Source organism: Engraulis encrasicolus, chromosome 17 (assembly GCF_034702125.1).
Source record: "Engraulis encrasicolus isolate BLACKSEA-1 chromosome 17, IST_EnEncr_1.0, whole genome shotgun sequence".
Lineage (NCBI taxonomy): Eukaryota > Metazoa > Chordata > Actinopteri > Clupeiformes > Engraulidae > Engraulis > Engraulis encrasicolus.
This window is the reverse complement of record NC_085873.1, coordinates 30,323,104-30,337,157: the sequence shown is the minus strand read 5'-3', so window position 1 is coordinate 30,337,157 and position 14,054 is coordinate 30,323,104. Positions and strand designations below refer to the sequence as shown.

General features: G+C 42.4%; 1 protein-coding gene across 1 annotated transcript; it reads left to right on the top strand.

Annotated features, from left to right (window-relative positions):
- Window positions 1-5,914: 5,914 nt before the first annotated feature.
- si:ch211-131k2.2 (tachykinin-4) lies at window positions 5,915-14,043 on the top strand. Its single transcript, XM_063221297.1, has 6 exons — window positions 5,915-6,046; window positions 6,846-6,942; window positions 7,919-7,951; window positions 8,319-8,384; window positions 10,963-11,040; window positions 13,414-14,043. The coding sequence occupies exons 1-6, from the start codon at window positions 5,945-5,947 to the stop codon at window positions 13,452-13,454; spliced, it is 417 nt and encodes a 138-aa protein (XP_063077367.1). The 5' UTR covers window positions 5,915-5,944; the 3' UTR covers window positions 13,455-14,043.
- Window positions 14,044-14,054: the final 11 nt, after the last annotated feature.

The following is a 14,054-nucleotide window of genomic DNA, read 5'->3' as shown; positions in this document are numbered from 1 at the left end:
ACACACACACACACACACACAGACATAAACACACACACACATGCAGCTTTATTCAGGAATTGTGTGTGTGTGTGTGTGTGCGTGCGTGTGTGCGTGCGTGCGTGCGTGTGTGATCCTATTACAAGGGTGCAAAATAAGGAAAAACTTGAAAAGCCATGATTTTGGGGGGAGAAATTGTGTGGAGGGGCAACAGTAGACATACAATATATTCATCCTCAGCAATCACAACATCCTAAAGATCATACAGTAAATGTTCTGGAAGGAACATTCATTTTATACATATTCATTTCATTTCCCTCTGGATCAATAAATGATACTCTACTGAAAGCAAACTAATGAAAAATAACCAGACCCTCGCCAGATGAATGAGTTCCGCCTGAGTTCCACGAACATCCATCCGGACCTACACTATAGGAGGTGTAGAGGTGGTGTAGAGGTGGTGGCCCATAGGTCCATCTTCAATATACACAGTAAATTCTGCAGTGCTCATTTAACACTTAGCGAGTTGATTTGACATAATTTGGACTTGAATGAACTCTCTAAGTGTTGAATTAACACAGCAACATTTACTGTGTAGAAAGTGGACTGAGGAGATCAGGATATAGTACAATAGCGGCCTGTGCATGTGATGGGCTAAAGATGCCCCGGACAGCTTTTTGACCCAGACCAGGCCTGTTGGTGTCTGAGCTAAGTCCTCAATGAGTAGGAAGCCCATCGGGATAAAATGTTGCAGGTAAGAGACCTTTATAAACGTGCATATGCTTAAATTCAATGTGTGTTACTCTGTAGCCTAGAACATCACGAAATACATGGAAATGAAACAAAATAAAACACACAGGTAAAGGACAAAATCAGTACTTAAGTTGTAACAGAAAAAAAATAAGCATACTACGCACAAAGCTAGTACACGTTGAAAAATGTTGAGCAGCGGCTGACGAATACTCCAAAGGGCCTTTAAGAGCCATATTGGCACAGTTTGAGCACAACGCAGCCAAGCCTTTAGCAGCCCACCTTTTTGAACGCGCCCGCTTCACATGCAAATGGTGGACGGTGCTGCTCTGGTGTGTTTTTTTCCCCTTTTGATTCCCCACTCACTCACCATTTGGTTCAGACTCCGCGATTACACACCGTCGTTCTCTACCGCGGGCCTGAAGTGCTGCTCAGCACAAATTACCCCAAATTGCTTTTCTCGCTTTGTGAAGCACCTGTGCAGAGATCAAAGCCAAACAATGTGTTTGCGCCGTCCATGTTTCAACGGAGGCGCTTCGTTTTCAAGCACGTGGCTCGATCGGGTTAGCCATTTTCGGCGGAGAAGAAGATGGTGGGGGGAAAATATAGAAAGAAAATGATAAATAAAGACTTTGAACAGGTACTTAGGGTGTGTGTTATATTGTGTATGTATTTGTGACATTCTTGCTGCAATCCGTCAAACCATCAGAGTAAACAAAATACTGTATGCTCAAATGTGTTTTTGAAAGGGTGATTCACAGGGTAGAAAATGGTTGCAATTTGTATGCGTACAAGAGGAAAATGTATGCGCACAATGCGTGCACAAGTGCTTTAATTTGTATTTATAAAAGCTTTCTGATAGCCTCCATTCAAGGCTACTTAAACCCACTGGTAGAGGCCAGGAATCAAAATGTGACCACGATGTTTCAACCAGTATCTTAGTGTGCGGCACTTCAAAGTAAGTATTAGAGTAGGCCACACAAATGAATAAACATGTGTCATGTGTAAGTACTAAAACCAAAATATGAAGGCTATGTAAGGAGCAGTGGACATAAGCATGCACACAGACAGACAATCACTCACTCACGCACACGGCCAAAACGTTTTATATACAGTGGTTGGACAAAATAACTGAGACGCCTATCATTTTAGTGTCATTTAGTTCCTCTTGCATCCACAGTTAATCCTGTTGGATGTGGTTCATCCTTCTTGGTGGTATGCAGACATTACCTTGGATACTGTGGCTCTTGATGCATCACACTTGCTGTCTCGGTCAAAGATGCAACAGTGACACACGTACCAAGAATTTCACTCGTAATGTCACTCATAATGCTGTGTATTGCAAAATTTTGAGCAAAACTGTGCTCTTACCCTGCTAATGGAACCATCACACTTCACTTTACTGGTGTAATGTGCCATTAATGAAGATTGGCCAACAGGCTGGTCCACTTGAGCCATGAAACTTCCCACTCTAAAATGACAGGTGTCTCAGTTATTTTGTCCAACCCCTGTACGTATATATAGGCTATAGCTGTGACTGATACTGGCTGCCAAAATTGCACAGGTTTCCTGGTGTGTGTGTGTGTGTGTGTGTGTGTGTGTGTGTGTGTGTGTGTGTGTGTGTGTGTGTGTGTGTGTGTGTGTGTGTGTGTGTGTGTGTGTGTGTGTGTGTGTGTGTGTGTGTGTGTGTGTGTGTGTGTGTTTGAAAATAAGTAAGTAACAGATAAAGAAAAAAAAGAACTAAATCGCTACCATCTAATACTACTGTTAATTTTCACTTGATCGCATCTGGCCAACAACGTTAGTTCTCTCTAATGACATCTCGTTAAGACTAGAAGCAGAATTACCACTTCAGAATTCACACATCAAAGAGATAAATGGTTGGTGCTCAAGTAGCTATGGTTATATGACAAACCAACCACAGACACTACACACTCCTCGCCCACCATTTAGACTTACTTTGAATCACCCACACACACACACACGCACGCACGCACGCACGCACGCACGCACGCACGCACGCACGCACGCACGCACGCACGCACGCACGCACGCACGCACACGCACACACACACACACACACACACACACACACACACACACACACACACACACACACACACACACACACACACCATTGATGCTTAGTTTGATTTGCACACACACACAGGCACCAAAGGGTCTTTCTGGGCTATGCACATCACGCCCCAGCACTTTATAGTTAAGGCTGCTACCTTGACAACAACTATCTACAACCAAGGTCCTCTGAAAACATCAAGATTTTGTATTGCAATTATAATTTCTAGGTTGGTGTATACACTATGTGTTACACATCTGTACACACACTATTTGTTAATTGGGTTTCCACGTCATATTTCATTTGAAACAGCAGAATGGAGCGTTTCCAATGACAATATCACATACTGTTTTCATCTTAGCAATGATGCAAGTTTCTAAGAACATATTTTGGATAAATAGCTATTAAAATGAGAACTACTCAGCTATCCTCAAGGCATAGCGATAAATATCAGGCTATAAACAGATATATGACACTGTTTATAACCTTTCAAGGTAGCAGCCTTCACACTTGTTTGCCAATCAATACACACAATTCTCTTCCCATTCGAAATTGTGATCTGGACCTCCCTATTTTTTCAGGGAAAATAATATATATTTTTTTTAATCCATTGATCCATTGATACTGCACATACACAACATTGACCTATAGGCGCCTCGAGCACCGCTCAGGTTCAGGATCATTTGAGATCTTTTTATTAAAAATGTTAGAGCTGGAGGAAAACATTCCTATTCAAGATGAAGTCTTAGCTTTTAAAAGTTGCCCTGAGTCCATAAAAATGAAAACCATAACTAATGTCGGTGTGCACATCATGGACCTCCCTAATATCAAAATCCTGGCTACGGCTTTGGGGGAAAAAACACTGCAAGTGGGGAAAATGTGGGTAAACAATTGAAAATATTCTCTGGTGTCACTCGTGTGTGTGTGTGTGTGTGTGTGTGTGTGTGTGTGTGTGTGTGTGTGTGTGTGTGTGTGTGTGTGTGTGTGTGTGTGTGTGTGTGTGTGTGTGTGTGTGTGTGTGTGTGTGTGCGCGTGTGCCTGTGTGTGTGTGTGTGTGTGCGCGTGTGCCTGTGTGCGTGCATGCGTGCGTGCGTGCGTGCGTGCGTGCGTGTGTGTGTGTGTTTACAACCCTTGCCTACAAGAAGTTTTCTGTGTGCTTTTTTTCTTTTTTTTACTTCGACAAGAATTTAATTAAGTAGTTTGTGTAACACACAGGACCTTGTGGGCGGCCCAGTGACATAAGGCAGTGTTTACCACCTGCTTCTTCAAAGGAACTGTGTCTGTGTGTCTGTGTGTGTGTGTGTGTGTGTGTGTGTGTGTGTGTGTGTGTGTGTGTGTGTGTGTGTGTGTGTGTGTGTGTGTGTGTGTGTGTGTGTGTGTGTCTGTCTGTCTGTCTGTCTGTCTGTCTGTCTGTCTGTCTGTCTGTCTGTCTGTCTGTCTGTCTGTGTCTGTGTGTGTGTGCGTACGTAGGCGGAGGTCTTTCAACTGCCTCCACACAAAATCAAAGCAGAGTATGTATCTCATCAGAAAGTCAAAAGCAGTGTGCGGCTCATCAGAGGCTCGTGCACACACACACACACACACACACACACACACACACACACACACACACACACACACACACACACAGAGAGAGAGAGAGAGAGAGAGAGAGAGAGAGAGAGAGAGAGAGAGAGAGAGAGAGAGAGAGAGAGAGAGAACAAGACACACACACACACACACACGCACACGCACACACATGGGACAAATTTTGGATATTGGGCACTATGTACAATCATCTCCAATGGACCCCAGCCATATATCTTCATAAATCGGACTGTGTTTGGGCCCTCCTATATACATGGGGCCCTGGTGACTCAGCCACACTTTACCCCCCTGACCGACAGCCCTGCACACAGACACAAACCCACAAACGTGCACGCACACACACCCTCAGCCCATCGCAGTGGTGACACACTCCATAACAGTCATGGGCGCCTGTTTTATTCTGCTCACACACACACACACACAACAATGTGTTATTACGACCATGTGGCGTCAGACGACCACCGTCTACATATGCAGGAAATGAGGATAATCTGCATTGCGACGTCAAATATTTGAAGACGTAAAACAGCACGTATGACGAACGATAAAAGAAATGTACCTACGAACGAACCTACGTCCACAAACACCACCCACCATCCCCACCACCATCCAGTTCTACCCCCTGGCACCTACTTCTGTGCGTATGAATTTAACGATTTTGAGCTTTCAGCAATAATGAGAAATGGAACGATGGCTTTGGCTTTGTTTGTTTTGTTTGTGTATTTTCTTCCTTCGTCTTCGTCCCAATCACCGTATTGTCCTTCTATCTTGGAAATGCGGCGTTTTCACATGTCTGTGATGGTTGCGCTTTTGTATGAGAGCGTAATTGCTCCCCTGAAAAGGGGGATTTGGGGATAGGGGGGGTAAACAGGGGAAGGTGTGTGTGTGTGTGTGTGTGTGTGTGTGTGTGTGTGTGTGTGTGTGTGTGTGTGTGTGTGTGTGTGTGTGTGTGTGTGTGTGTGTGTGTGTGTGTGTGTGTGTGTGTGTGTGTGTGTGTGTGTCTGTCTGTCTGTCTGTCTGTCTCTGTGTGTGTGTGTCTGTCTGTCTGTGTGTGTGTGTGTGTGTGTGTGTGTGTGTGTGTGTGTGTGTGTGTGTGTGTGTGTGTGTGTGTGTGTGTGTGTGTGTGTGTGTGTCTGTCTGTCTGTCTGTCTGTCTGTCTGTCTGTCTGTGTGGGTCAGCTGGGGTCCTTGGGTGGGAGTGTGATGAGAATGTGCGTGTTATGAGAGAGAGAGGCGGTTGCTGCCATCAGTTATATGGGTATAAAAACGGCCTGGATCGATGGGCACAACCAATACTCTCCCCGGCGCTGTGAGTATATTACACTAGGAATGACAAACGGCAGAGGAAAAATCAGACACACTCCGATATCTCTCTCATCGATTTCACAGAAGCGTCTTCTCACCAAGGTGGAGTCTTAGCTGGCGCGGCGACAACCATAACACAGTCAGGAGCAGCCTATACTATAGAACAAATTCAAATGTATTTACATTGATGTAATCAATTCAATTATTATTTTAGACTATTGGTTGTTATTTAATAGTGTGTAGTCCAATGGAGATGTGGAGCCTTCTGCCTTTGGTCGTGCTGGTCTGCAGTGTTCAGGGGATCTCCCTCGCCCTCAGTAAGGACAACTGGATATCCACAAACTGGCAGGTATGGTATGGCGGTGCACCACAATCCATGTTTTAAAAAAAAAAAAACTAAAAAAAAATGTACATGGATTTGTATTTACATTTGTATTTAACGGTGGAATTGTAATACACACATGCCATGTGTGGATTTGTGGTTCTGTTGTTGTTTGGTTATTTTTTTGTTTTGTTTTGTTTTTGTAGTTTATTTTCTGGCTTCTGTTTATTTATTGTTTTAACAAAGTATAGTTTTTGCAAGTGCTTATCTATAATACAATGTATAGCCTAATTGTACAATGTGACCAAGGTGACCTAATATGCCCAGAATAAGTGAAAGATATTTGAACAGCGTGTTCCAGTTCATGGATCTTATTTATTTCATTTTAGTAAGATTTTGGATGAATGCACCCCTTTTTAACAGTCAGCTTCCTGTGTTTGAGCTGGGGAGTACACTGTGTGGTCACATTATCAACATAATGCCTATTATCACATATTTCTAGTTCAAATGAAGCACAGTGCAAACGAAGCAATGTTTGTGAAGATACACAAGCTTTTGTTTGCTGACTAAAACAGCCTTTCTTGGAACTGATTTTGCCTATTACTACCTGAACGATAATATATCCTAGTTTCTTCTGCTATTATGTGTGCACTTGTACTGCCTGCTGACGTGTTTGCGGACACATGCATGTGTGTGTGTGTGTGTGTGCGTGCGTGTGCATGTGTGCGCGCGCGTGTGTGTGTGCGTGCGTGCGTGTGTGTGTGTGTGTGTGTGTGTGCGTGCGTGCGTGTGTGTGTGTGTGTGTGCGTGTGTGTGTGTGTATTAGGGGGAGCCTGTGCTGGATGCGCTTATGGATCAGGAGGAGAGTGTGGTGAAGAGGTCCAAAGCTAACCAGTTCTATGGCCTCATGGGAAAGCGCTCAGGTAACGCACACCGCCAGTCACAGCAGGGCTGTACGTAGTACTGATGTCCAAACGTGGACTTGACTCCGGACTCAAGACCATTTTCTTCCTATGGTATTGGACTTGTCTTGGACTCACTAGTAATTTGACTCAAACTTGTGTGGGTTTCGGTCGCTGGTTTTCACAAATTGTACATGCCCGGGTCTATCTTAATTTTATTTACTGATTTAATTTGTTTAATTTTATTTATAGCACTGGCTATCATACTAGATTCCAAAAACAAACATCACATACTAGCTACTAGTTTACCTTTATGCACCACAGGGCATCTGTGAGTTCTTCAAACATTCACATTATTGTTAATAAATAATTCATCAATTTCATTCATCTGTATACACAGACTGACTTGACTATTCCCAGTCTCAGATTCTAAAAGGACGTTTTAGCTACAGTCCTCCTGGTCACGATTCATGGAAAAATAGCTTTTATGGGGAGTGAGGAATCTGCATAATCGGTGTTTTATTCCATGGCCCATGGAAGAACTCATGCAAACTACTCACTCCAAAAACTTATTGTGCAAAAAAAAAATTGTGTCAGGGTTTCTAAAATACTCTCCAGGTAAATCCAGGTAAACTGTATAAGCCTAGCATACAGGCCTACACCACTCAAGCCTGTATATAAGAAAAATATGGAGTAATTCTGAATTACGCATAAGAATCAAAATGGTTGGGGTTAGGTTTTTCTACTGCTATTATGTGTGAACCACTGGTGTGTGTGTGTGTGTGTGTGTGTGTGTGTGTGTGTGTGTGTGTGTGTGTGTGTGTGTGTGTGTGTGTGTGCGCCCGGTGGGTATTTGTCTTGTGTGTGTCTTCTTGACACGACGTTCATTAACAAACAGCTGACATTTGCGTGCTTCACTGTAGTAGGGCAAATTGCCGCTTGTCAAAAGAGCGGCTGTCAATCAAAAGCAGCTGACCACTCCCTTCTCTGCTTTCAGACAGCCAAGAGCCAGTCAGGCTACAAAGACGACGTGAGTGTCTTTCACACACACACAGACACACATGCACATCTATACATCTACACACACACACACACACACACACATTATTAGCTTTTACTGTAAGTCAGTTAGTTGTGTGTGCTTGTGTGTGTGTGTGTGTGTGTGTGTGTGTGTGTGTGTGTGTGTGTGTGTGTGTGTGTGTGTGTGTGTGTGTGTGTTTGTGTGAGCGAGAGGAGAGGGGGGGGGTGTTATTTTTTTTTTAAAACGTTCCAAATGTGTTTTCCACGTGCCGAAAGAAAACAAATCTAAATATGTATCCCCTTTCACAGTTGTATGGCAAAAAACAAGTTTGCAGTCCAACAGGAGTAATTATTTTGTTTTCTTTCGATGTCCGCAGGAAATAAAGGAGGGGCGATGTTTGTAGGTCTGATGGGCCGAAGAGCTTTGGGTGCCATCACCAAAGGTGAGCTGCTGACTTTCATGCGTTTTCAGGGCTCCAGACTAACTTTTTGCACTGGTTGCACTGGTGCGCCTAAAAAAAATGTTTAGGTGCACCAGCACAAAATTTAGGTGCACCCAAATGTTTTCACCACCCCATACTCACACGCACCTCAGCTTTAAAAAATAATAATAAAAAATAATAACAATAGCAATAATAATAGCAAGAATAATAATAATAATAATTATTATTATTATTCTATTATTGTTGCTATATTTTAAAAGACCTGAAGCCTTTCATGTGCTATAGGCTAGTCTTCCAAATGTGCTCCTTATAAAAGACATGACAGTAGGCTACCCAACTATCACATCTTGGCTACACGCAGTTTGGCTGATAGAAAAGACCAAATTAGTAGCCTTTTAGTGAGTAGGCCTATGTGTTTGACTAGTAAGATCAACATACCGGCCTTTTCTGCAATAAGGCTACGCACACGGCACAAGCACAGAGTTACAATATGAAGATAGATATGGATGGATGGATAGATGGATGTATAGATATTTTTTTTAACAAACCCTGCTAAAAATGTCATGATTTTTAAAATCATTAGCCACAAATAGCCTAGCCTATGTTTACAGTGGAATCTGAGGTGAATTGGGTTTTGTCTATTTCCCCGTTTTTGAGCGCTCTCCCTCTGCATAATGATTGTGGTATCTTAGGAAGCGCTACGAACAGACACGACAGCACTAGTGCGCTTGCTCGCTCACTCTCTCTCTCCCTCTCTCTCGTGCTGTCTCGAGATGCATGAACGATGCCTTGCCGAGTGATAGGCCGTATGTAGCCTGCCCTAGTCGCTATCAAAAAAACTCTCACAGAAGTCCCGACAGACTAGCGCGTCACCAGTTGTTTGGCCAGCTCTGCACGCGGCTGAAACGGGCAGTTATCCGCACCCGTCTGCGTTTTTGTGTGGCAATGTTTAATATCCGCTTAAGCCGTTTAGTTTTTCCCCGCGATTGTGACTCTCTGGTGTTTAAAATATCCTCAAGTCATTTTGCTGTTTTTACCGTGATTGTAACTCTCTCGTCCGTTGTAAAACTCGCCTGGTTGAGAACACAAAACTCGCTGGCACATGTGAACTCGGATAGTTGAGCGAAGTCGAACATTCTATTCTGAAACGTCGGGCTGCCTGTGAACGAGGAAGGGGGAGAAAGCTACCGGTAGTTCAGCGGAGTTGAAGGAATGACCGCATCGACAAGTTTTATTGTGTGATGATGGACCACTACTGTAGAATGACTATTAATTTTATGTCCATTAAAACGGTTGTTTGGTAAATGATTTTGTTCTACTGATGGCTGGTCGCACCGGTGCGCCTAAAAATATTTTTTAGGCGCACCATTGAAAAAAATGGGCGCATATGCGACCAAATTGGTCGCACTCTGGAGCCCTGTTTTTCTTGTTTATTGGTCTTCTATTAGTTTATTTATGCTAGGCCAGTGAGAGATTGGACAGGAAACGAGTGGGGAGAGAGATGGTTTGGCAAAGGACCAGGGGTGCATCCCAATATGTGTCCTTGCCTCCTCCACTTGTGCTTGTCTCCTCGTCCCGCCTCCTGGCCCCTCCTCCGTGGAGAAAACGATAAAGTTTCCCAGCTGTCAGCCTCGCCACAACAACTTTTGAGGGACTGTTTTTCATTCACCATCCCAATTGCAAATGAGAAAAAGACTTTTCAATTGAGCTTTTGCAAGATATTGAAATATAATGCTGTTGTCAGTGATGTCATCATGACGAGAAGCAAGTGGAGGAGGCAAGTGGAGGAGGCAAGGTCACATATTGGGATGCACTCCAGGCCGGAACCAAACCCAGGTCACCGGCGTAGCAGCCCAGTGCCCTACCGTTAGAACCACACCATGGCCGACTTTGATGCCTTTTCTGTCTAAATGAGCTGCTTCGTTCAGATGGGCTGTCGTGATGACTTGACCAATGTAAAGCAAAACAATTCAGTTATTTTTTTTATGTCTTCCTCATTACCAAACATTTTGCTTTATAGTTTGTGTTTGTACATGTGCATATGTTACTCTTTTCATGTTACACCCCCCGTCCCAACCCAACACACACACACACACACACAACGTCCACACATGACGCACGCAAATACAGGTTATTAGACAACCCTCTCTGCACTCGTCATCCCCATTCTCAGTCTCACAAAAGATGGAAACCTCGTCATCATCACTGCTGAATGGCTGCCCATGTGCACCATGCACTGCATGCGCAAGCTACCTTTTACGTCACTAGAATTATTCATTTATTCAATTACTACATCAACATCTTTTTTAAAATTTGTCTCCTGATTCTCATTTGTGCAACCTTGCCCTCGTGAGCCTTTTTAAGTTCATGTGACAATGATAACATGACATCATGATAATAAAATAATGAGAAAGAGATAATAAAGAGATCTAAGCTTCTTTTTTTCGCTAGACTACCTGAGGACACTAGCCAAAGTACAGCGTGTCCCTGTTACGTTTGGTGTTCTAATGTTTGCATTAGATATGCTTTAAACACTTGGATTTTCGAATGCATTGATTTGTGACTGTGTTGTTTTCAGAGGCCCTGAGAAGGATAGCTCCCGAGCAGGATGCCGGCTCTCTGGCAGACCCAGTGGAGGACATGGGGGATCACTTAGGTGTGGTGAACTAATACTGCCTGAACATATGATCAATGTCATGATCACTCTGAATGTAGTGTAGTGATTATTCAAGCTTTACAGTAATAGTAATTTACTGTGCTTCGGTGACATAACACATGCTTTAAATAGAATGTATTCTTGTTGTAAATCTGTTTATTACACTTAGGCCAACCTATTTTTCTATATTTGCTGAAGCACTTTTTAAAAAAACTTAAACACATGGGTCATTCCATGTCAATTCACACGCCTTCCCCACATGACCCTCTCCGATTTAGCCGATATCTCACATACAGGTGCCTTTTGATGTCAATTGAAAGAATACCAAGTATTAGCACCCTACGTCTAACGGTTGCGGAGATGAAGCCCTCCAAAGTTGGGGTGCCATGCCCACTTTTCAAGCCTGTGAATTGCATACAAAATTTACAAGCAGATTTTGACACCTCTGCTTTTAGTTTGAAGGAAGATACAGGCCTAAAAATCACCATGGCCCCTCAATATGACCCTGTATACTAGATTATGTACTTACAAATGGCATTCCTTGATTATTTTTGGCTATATTAAGCCTGAAAAACTGAATTAGTGAAACGTGTGTTGAAGAGTCTTGCCACTTTGGGGTTCCAGATCTTGGAAACTATGTATGCTTTGGGAGTTATAATTGAGTTTCCATCATATTTGGGAACTGTACAGTGTATTCCAAAAAAAGTAGGGCACTCAGCCTTTTAATGATGGAATAGGAGGGAATCAAAAACAGCTTTTGGACAAAATGACCTTATGGCACCCTCTACTTCAGGCCTCAAATTAACCATGTGGGCACTTGATGACTGGAACGCCCTTTTAACCCCATGTACAGTAGCACTGTATCAAACATTCAAGCTTGGAAAAATGTTGTTTTTCAAAGTTCTTCATATTAATCTTGGCCTTCAAAGTATATGTTTTTGTCTATGTCTTATCACAGTGTCTGGTTTGTCTGCTGCCATCTGCTGGTCAAAAAACGCAACAACAGTGTAATTTAAGAAAACAAAAGGGGTTGGAAAGTCTTGCCCATAATTTACCAATAAAGTAGCCGAGAAATCTAGACGCCCCTAGGGGTTAAGCTTGCTAGGCTGCCAATGAAGCACTTTAATTCTACAGTATATTGCTATATATTAATTATGATTTTAACAAGCATCATGCAGAATGCTCAATCATGATTACATTTCTACCAGAACACCCCCACCCCCATGTCTGGTAGAAATGTAGTGCAGGGTGAGGCCATCTTGGGACTGGCATCATGATTGAGCATTAATCAGTCACACTTAGAAAATTATTTAAACTAGAAATATTCATCATGCTTGTTAAAATCATAAATATATAGCAATATACTGTATAATAATTACAGTGCTTTATTGGTTAATTATGGGCAAGATTTTCCAGCCCCTTTTGTTTTCTGACATTACGCTGTTGTTACTTTTTTAGACCAGCAGATGGCAGCAGACAAAACAGACACTGTGATACGATATAGAGAAAAACACATATACTTTGAAGGCCAAGATTAATATGAAGAACTTTGAAAAACAAAGTTTTTCCAAGCTTGAATGTTTGATACAGTGCTACTGTACATGGGGTTAAAAGGGCGTTCCAGTCATCAAGTGCCCACATGGTTAATTTGAGGCCTGAAGTAGAGGGTACCGTAAGGTAATTTTGTCCCAAAGCTGTTTTTAAGTCCCTCCTATTTTATCTTTCAAAGTCTGAGCGCCCTACTTTTTCTTGAATACACTGTACAGTTCCCAAATATGATGGAAAATCAATTATAACTCCCAAAGCATGCATAGTTTCCAAGATCTGGAACCCCAAAGTGGCAAGACTCTTCAACATGCGTTTCACTAATTCAGTTTTTAAGGCTTAATATAGCCAAAAATAATCAAGGCATGCCATTTGTAAGTACATCATCTGGTAGACAGGGTCATATTGAGGGGCCATGGTGATTTTTAGGCCTGTATCTTCCTTCAAACTAAAAGCAGAGGTGTCAAAATCTGCTTGTAAATTTTGTATGCAATTCACAGGCTTGAAAAGTGGGCATGGCACCCCAACTTTGGAGGGCTTCATCTCCGCAACCGTTGGACGTAGGGCGCTAATACTTGGTATTCTTTCAATTGACATCAAAAGGTACCTGTATGTGAAATATTGGGTTAATCGGAGAGGGTCACCTGGGGAGATTCTAGGGAATCATGTGAATTGACATGGAATGACCCACATTGTTTTTATTACCGATTAGAAAAAACTGTAATACAGATGGGACAAACTGTTTTTTAATGTGTTTCATGAAGAAAATGTACAGCTATATCATTATTCTAAATCTATTGCTTTATCGACTTTCTCCATCTCTCTTAGATATGGAACAGCAGTGGGGCAGACTTCAATACTATGGTTGATCAGACACCTGACCTCAATTGGAATGCATGATACCGACCAATGAAAAAATATATTAATTTTTGTTTTTATTTTTTGCCCCCGTTTCATCTGTGAGCGACAAAATAAATTGTACCACACCTGGGCCCCTGAGAGAGACTGCATTGTTTAATTACAGCATTTCTTTTTTTTTTTTAATGGGGAAATCATGGTTTCATTTTTGCAGGGCTAGTTAATGTGAAACGGTGACGGCACTTTCCTTATTAACCATCTAGTTACCTATTCATCATTTTCTGAGTATAGGCTGATGACACATGGTTTGACATGTACAACACCTTCCTTATGTGTAATATAATATTGAGGTTGTTATATACCCATTAAATCACTGCTGATATCAGATGGTTTTAAAAGGCGCATTCACCTGCAGCAAAAACCTTTGAGTCGTTCATTACGAAGGAAAATGGTTTTGGTATGCATGCTGCATAGCCTCTTTTAGATGTCAGTGAGGCAGGTCAAGTGGATTCTTATCAAGTTTCAGGTCACGCTGGCAAAAAGTGAAGGGCCCAACAACAACGCACAGCGATAACGCCTCAAATATTATGCAATATGCCTTGGAGGGCAAA

Excerpts from the sequence above, each read along its gene's own strand:
- si:ch211-131k2.2 (XM_063221297.1), top strand. The coding sequence starts at position 5,945 with ATGGAGATGTGGAGCCTTCTGCCTTTGGTCGTGCTGGTCTGCAGTGTT. Across the intron at positions 6,047-6,845 it reads GGATATCCACAAACTGGCAG|GGGGAGCCTGTGCTGGATGC; the intron begins GTATGGTATGGC and ends TGTGTGTATTAG. Across the intron at positions 8,385-10,962 it reads TTTGGGTGCCATCACCAAAG|AGGCCCTGAGAAGGATAGCT; the intron begins GTGAGCTGCTGA and ends TGTTGTTTTCAG.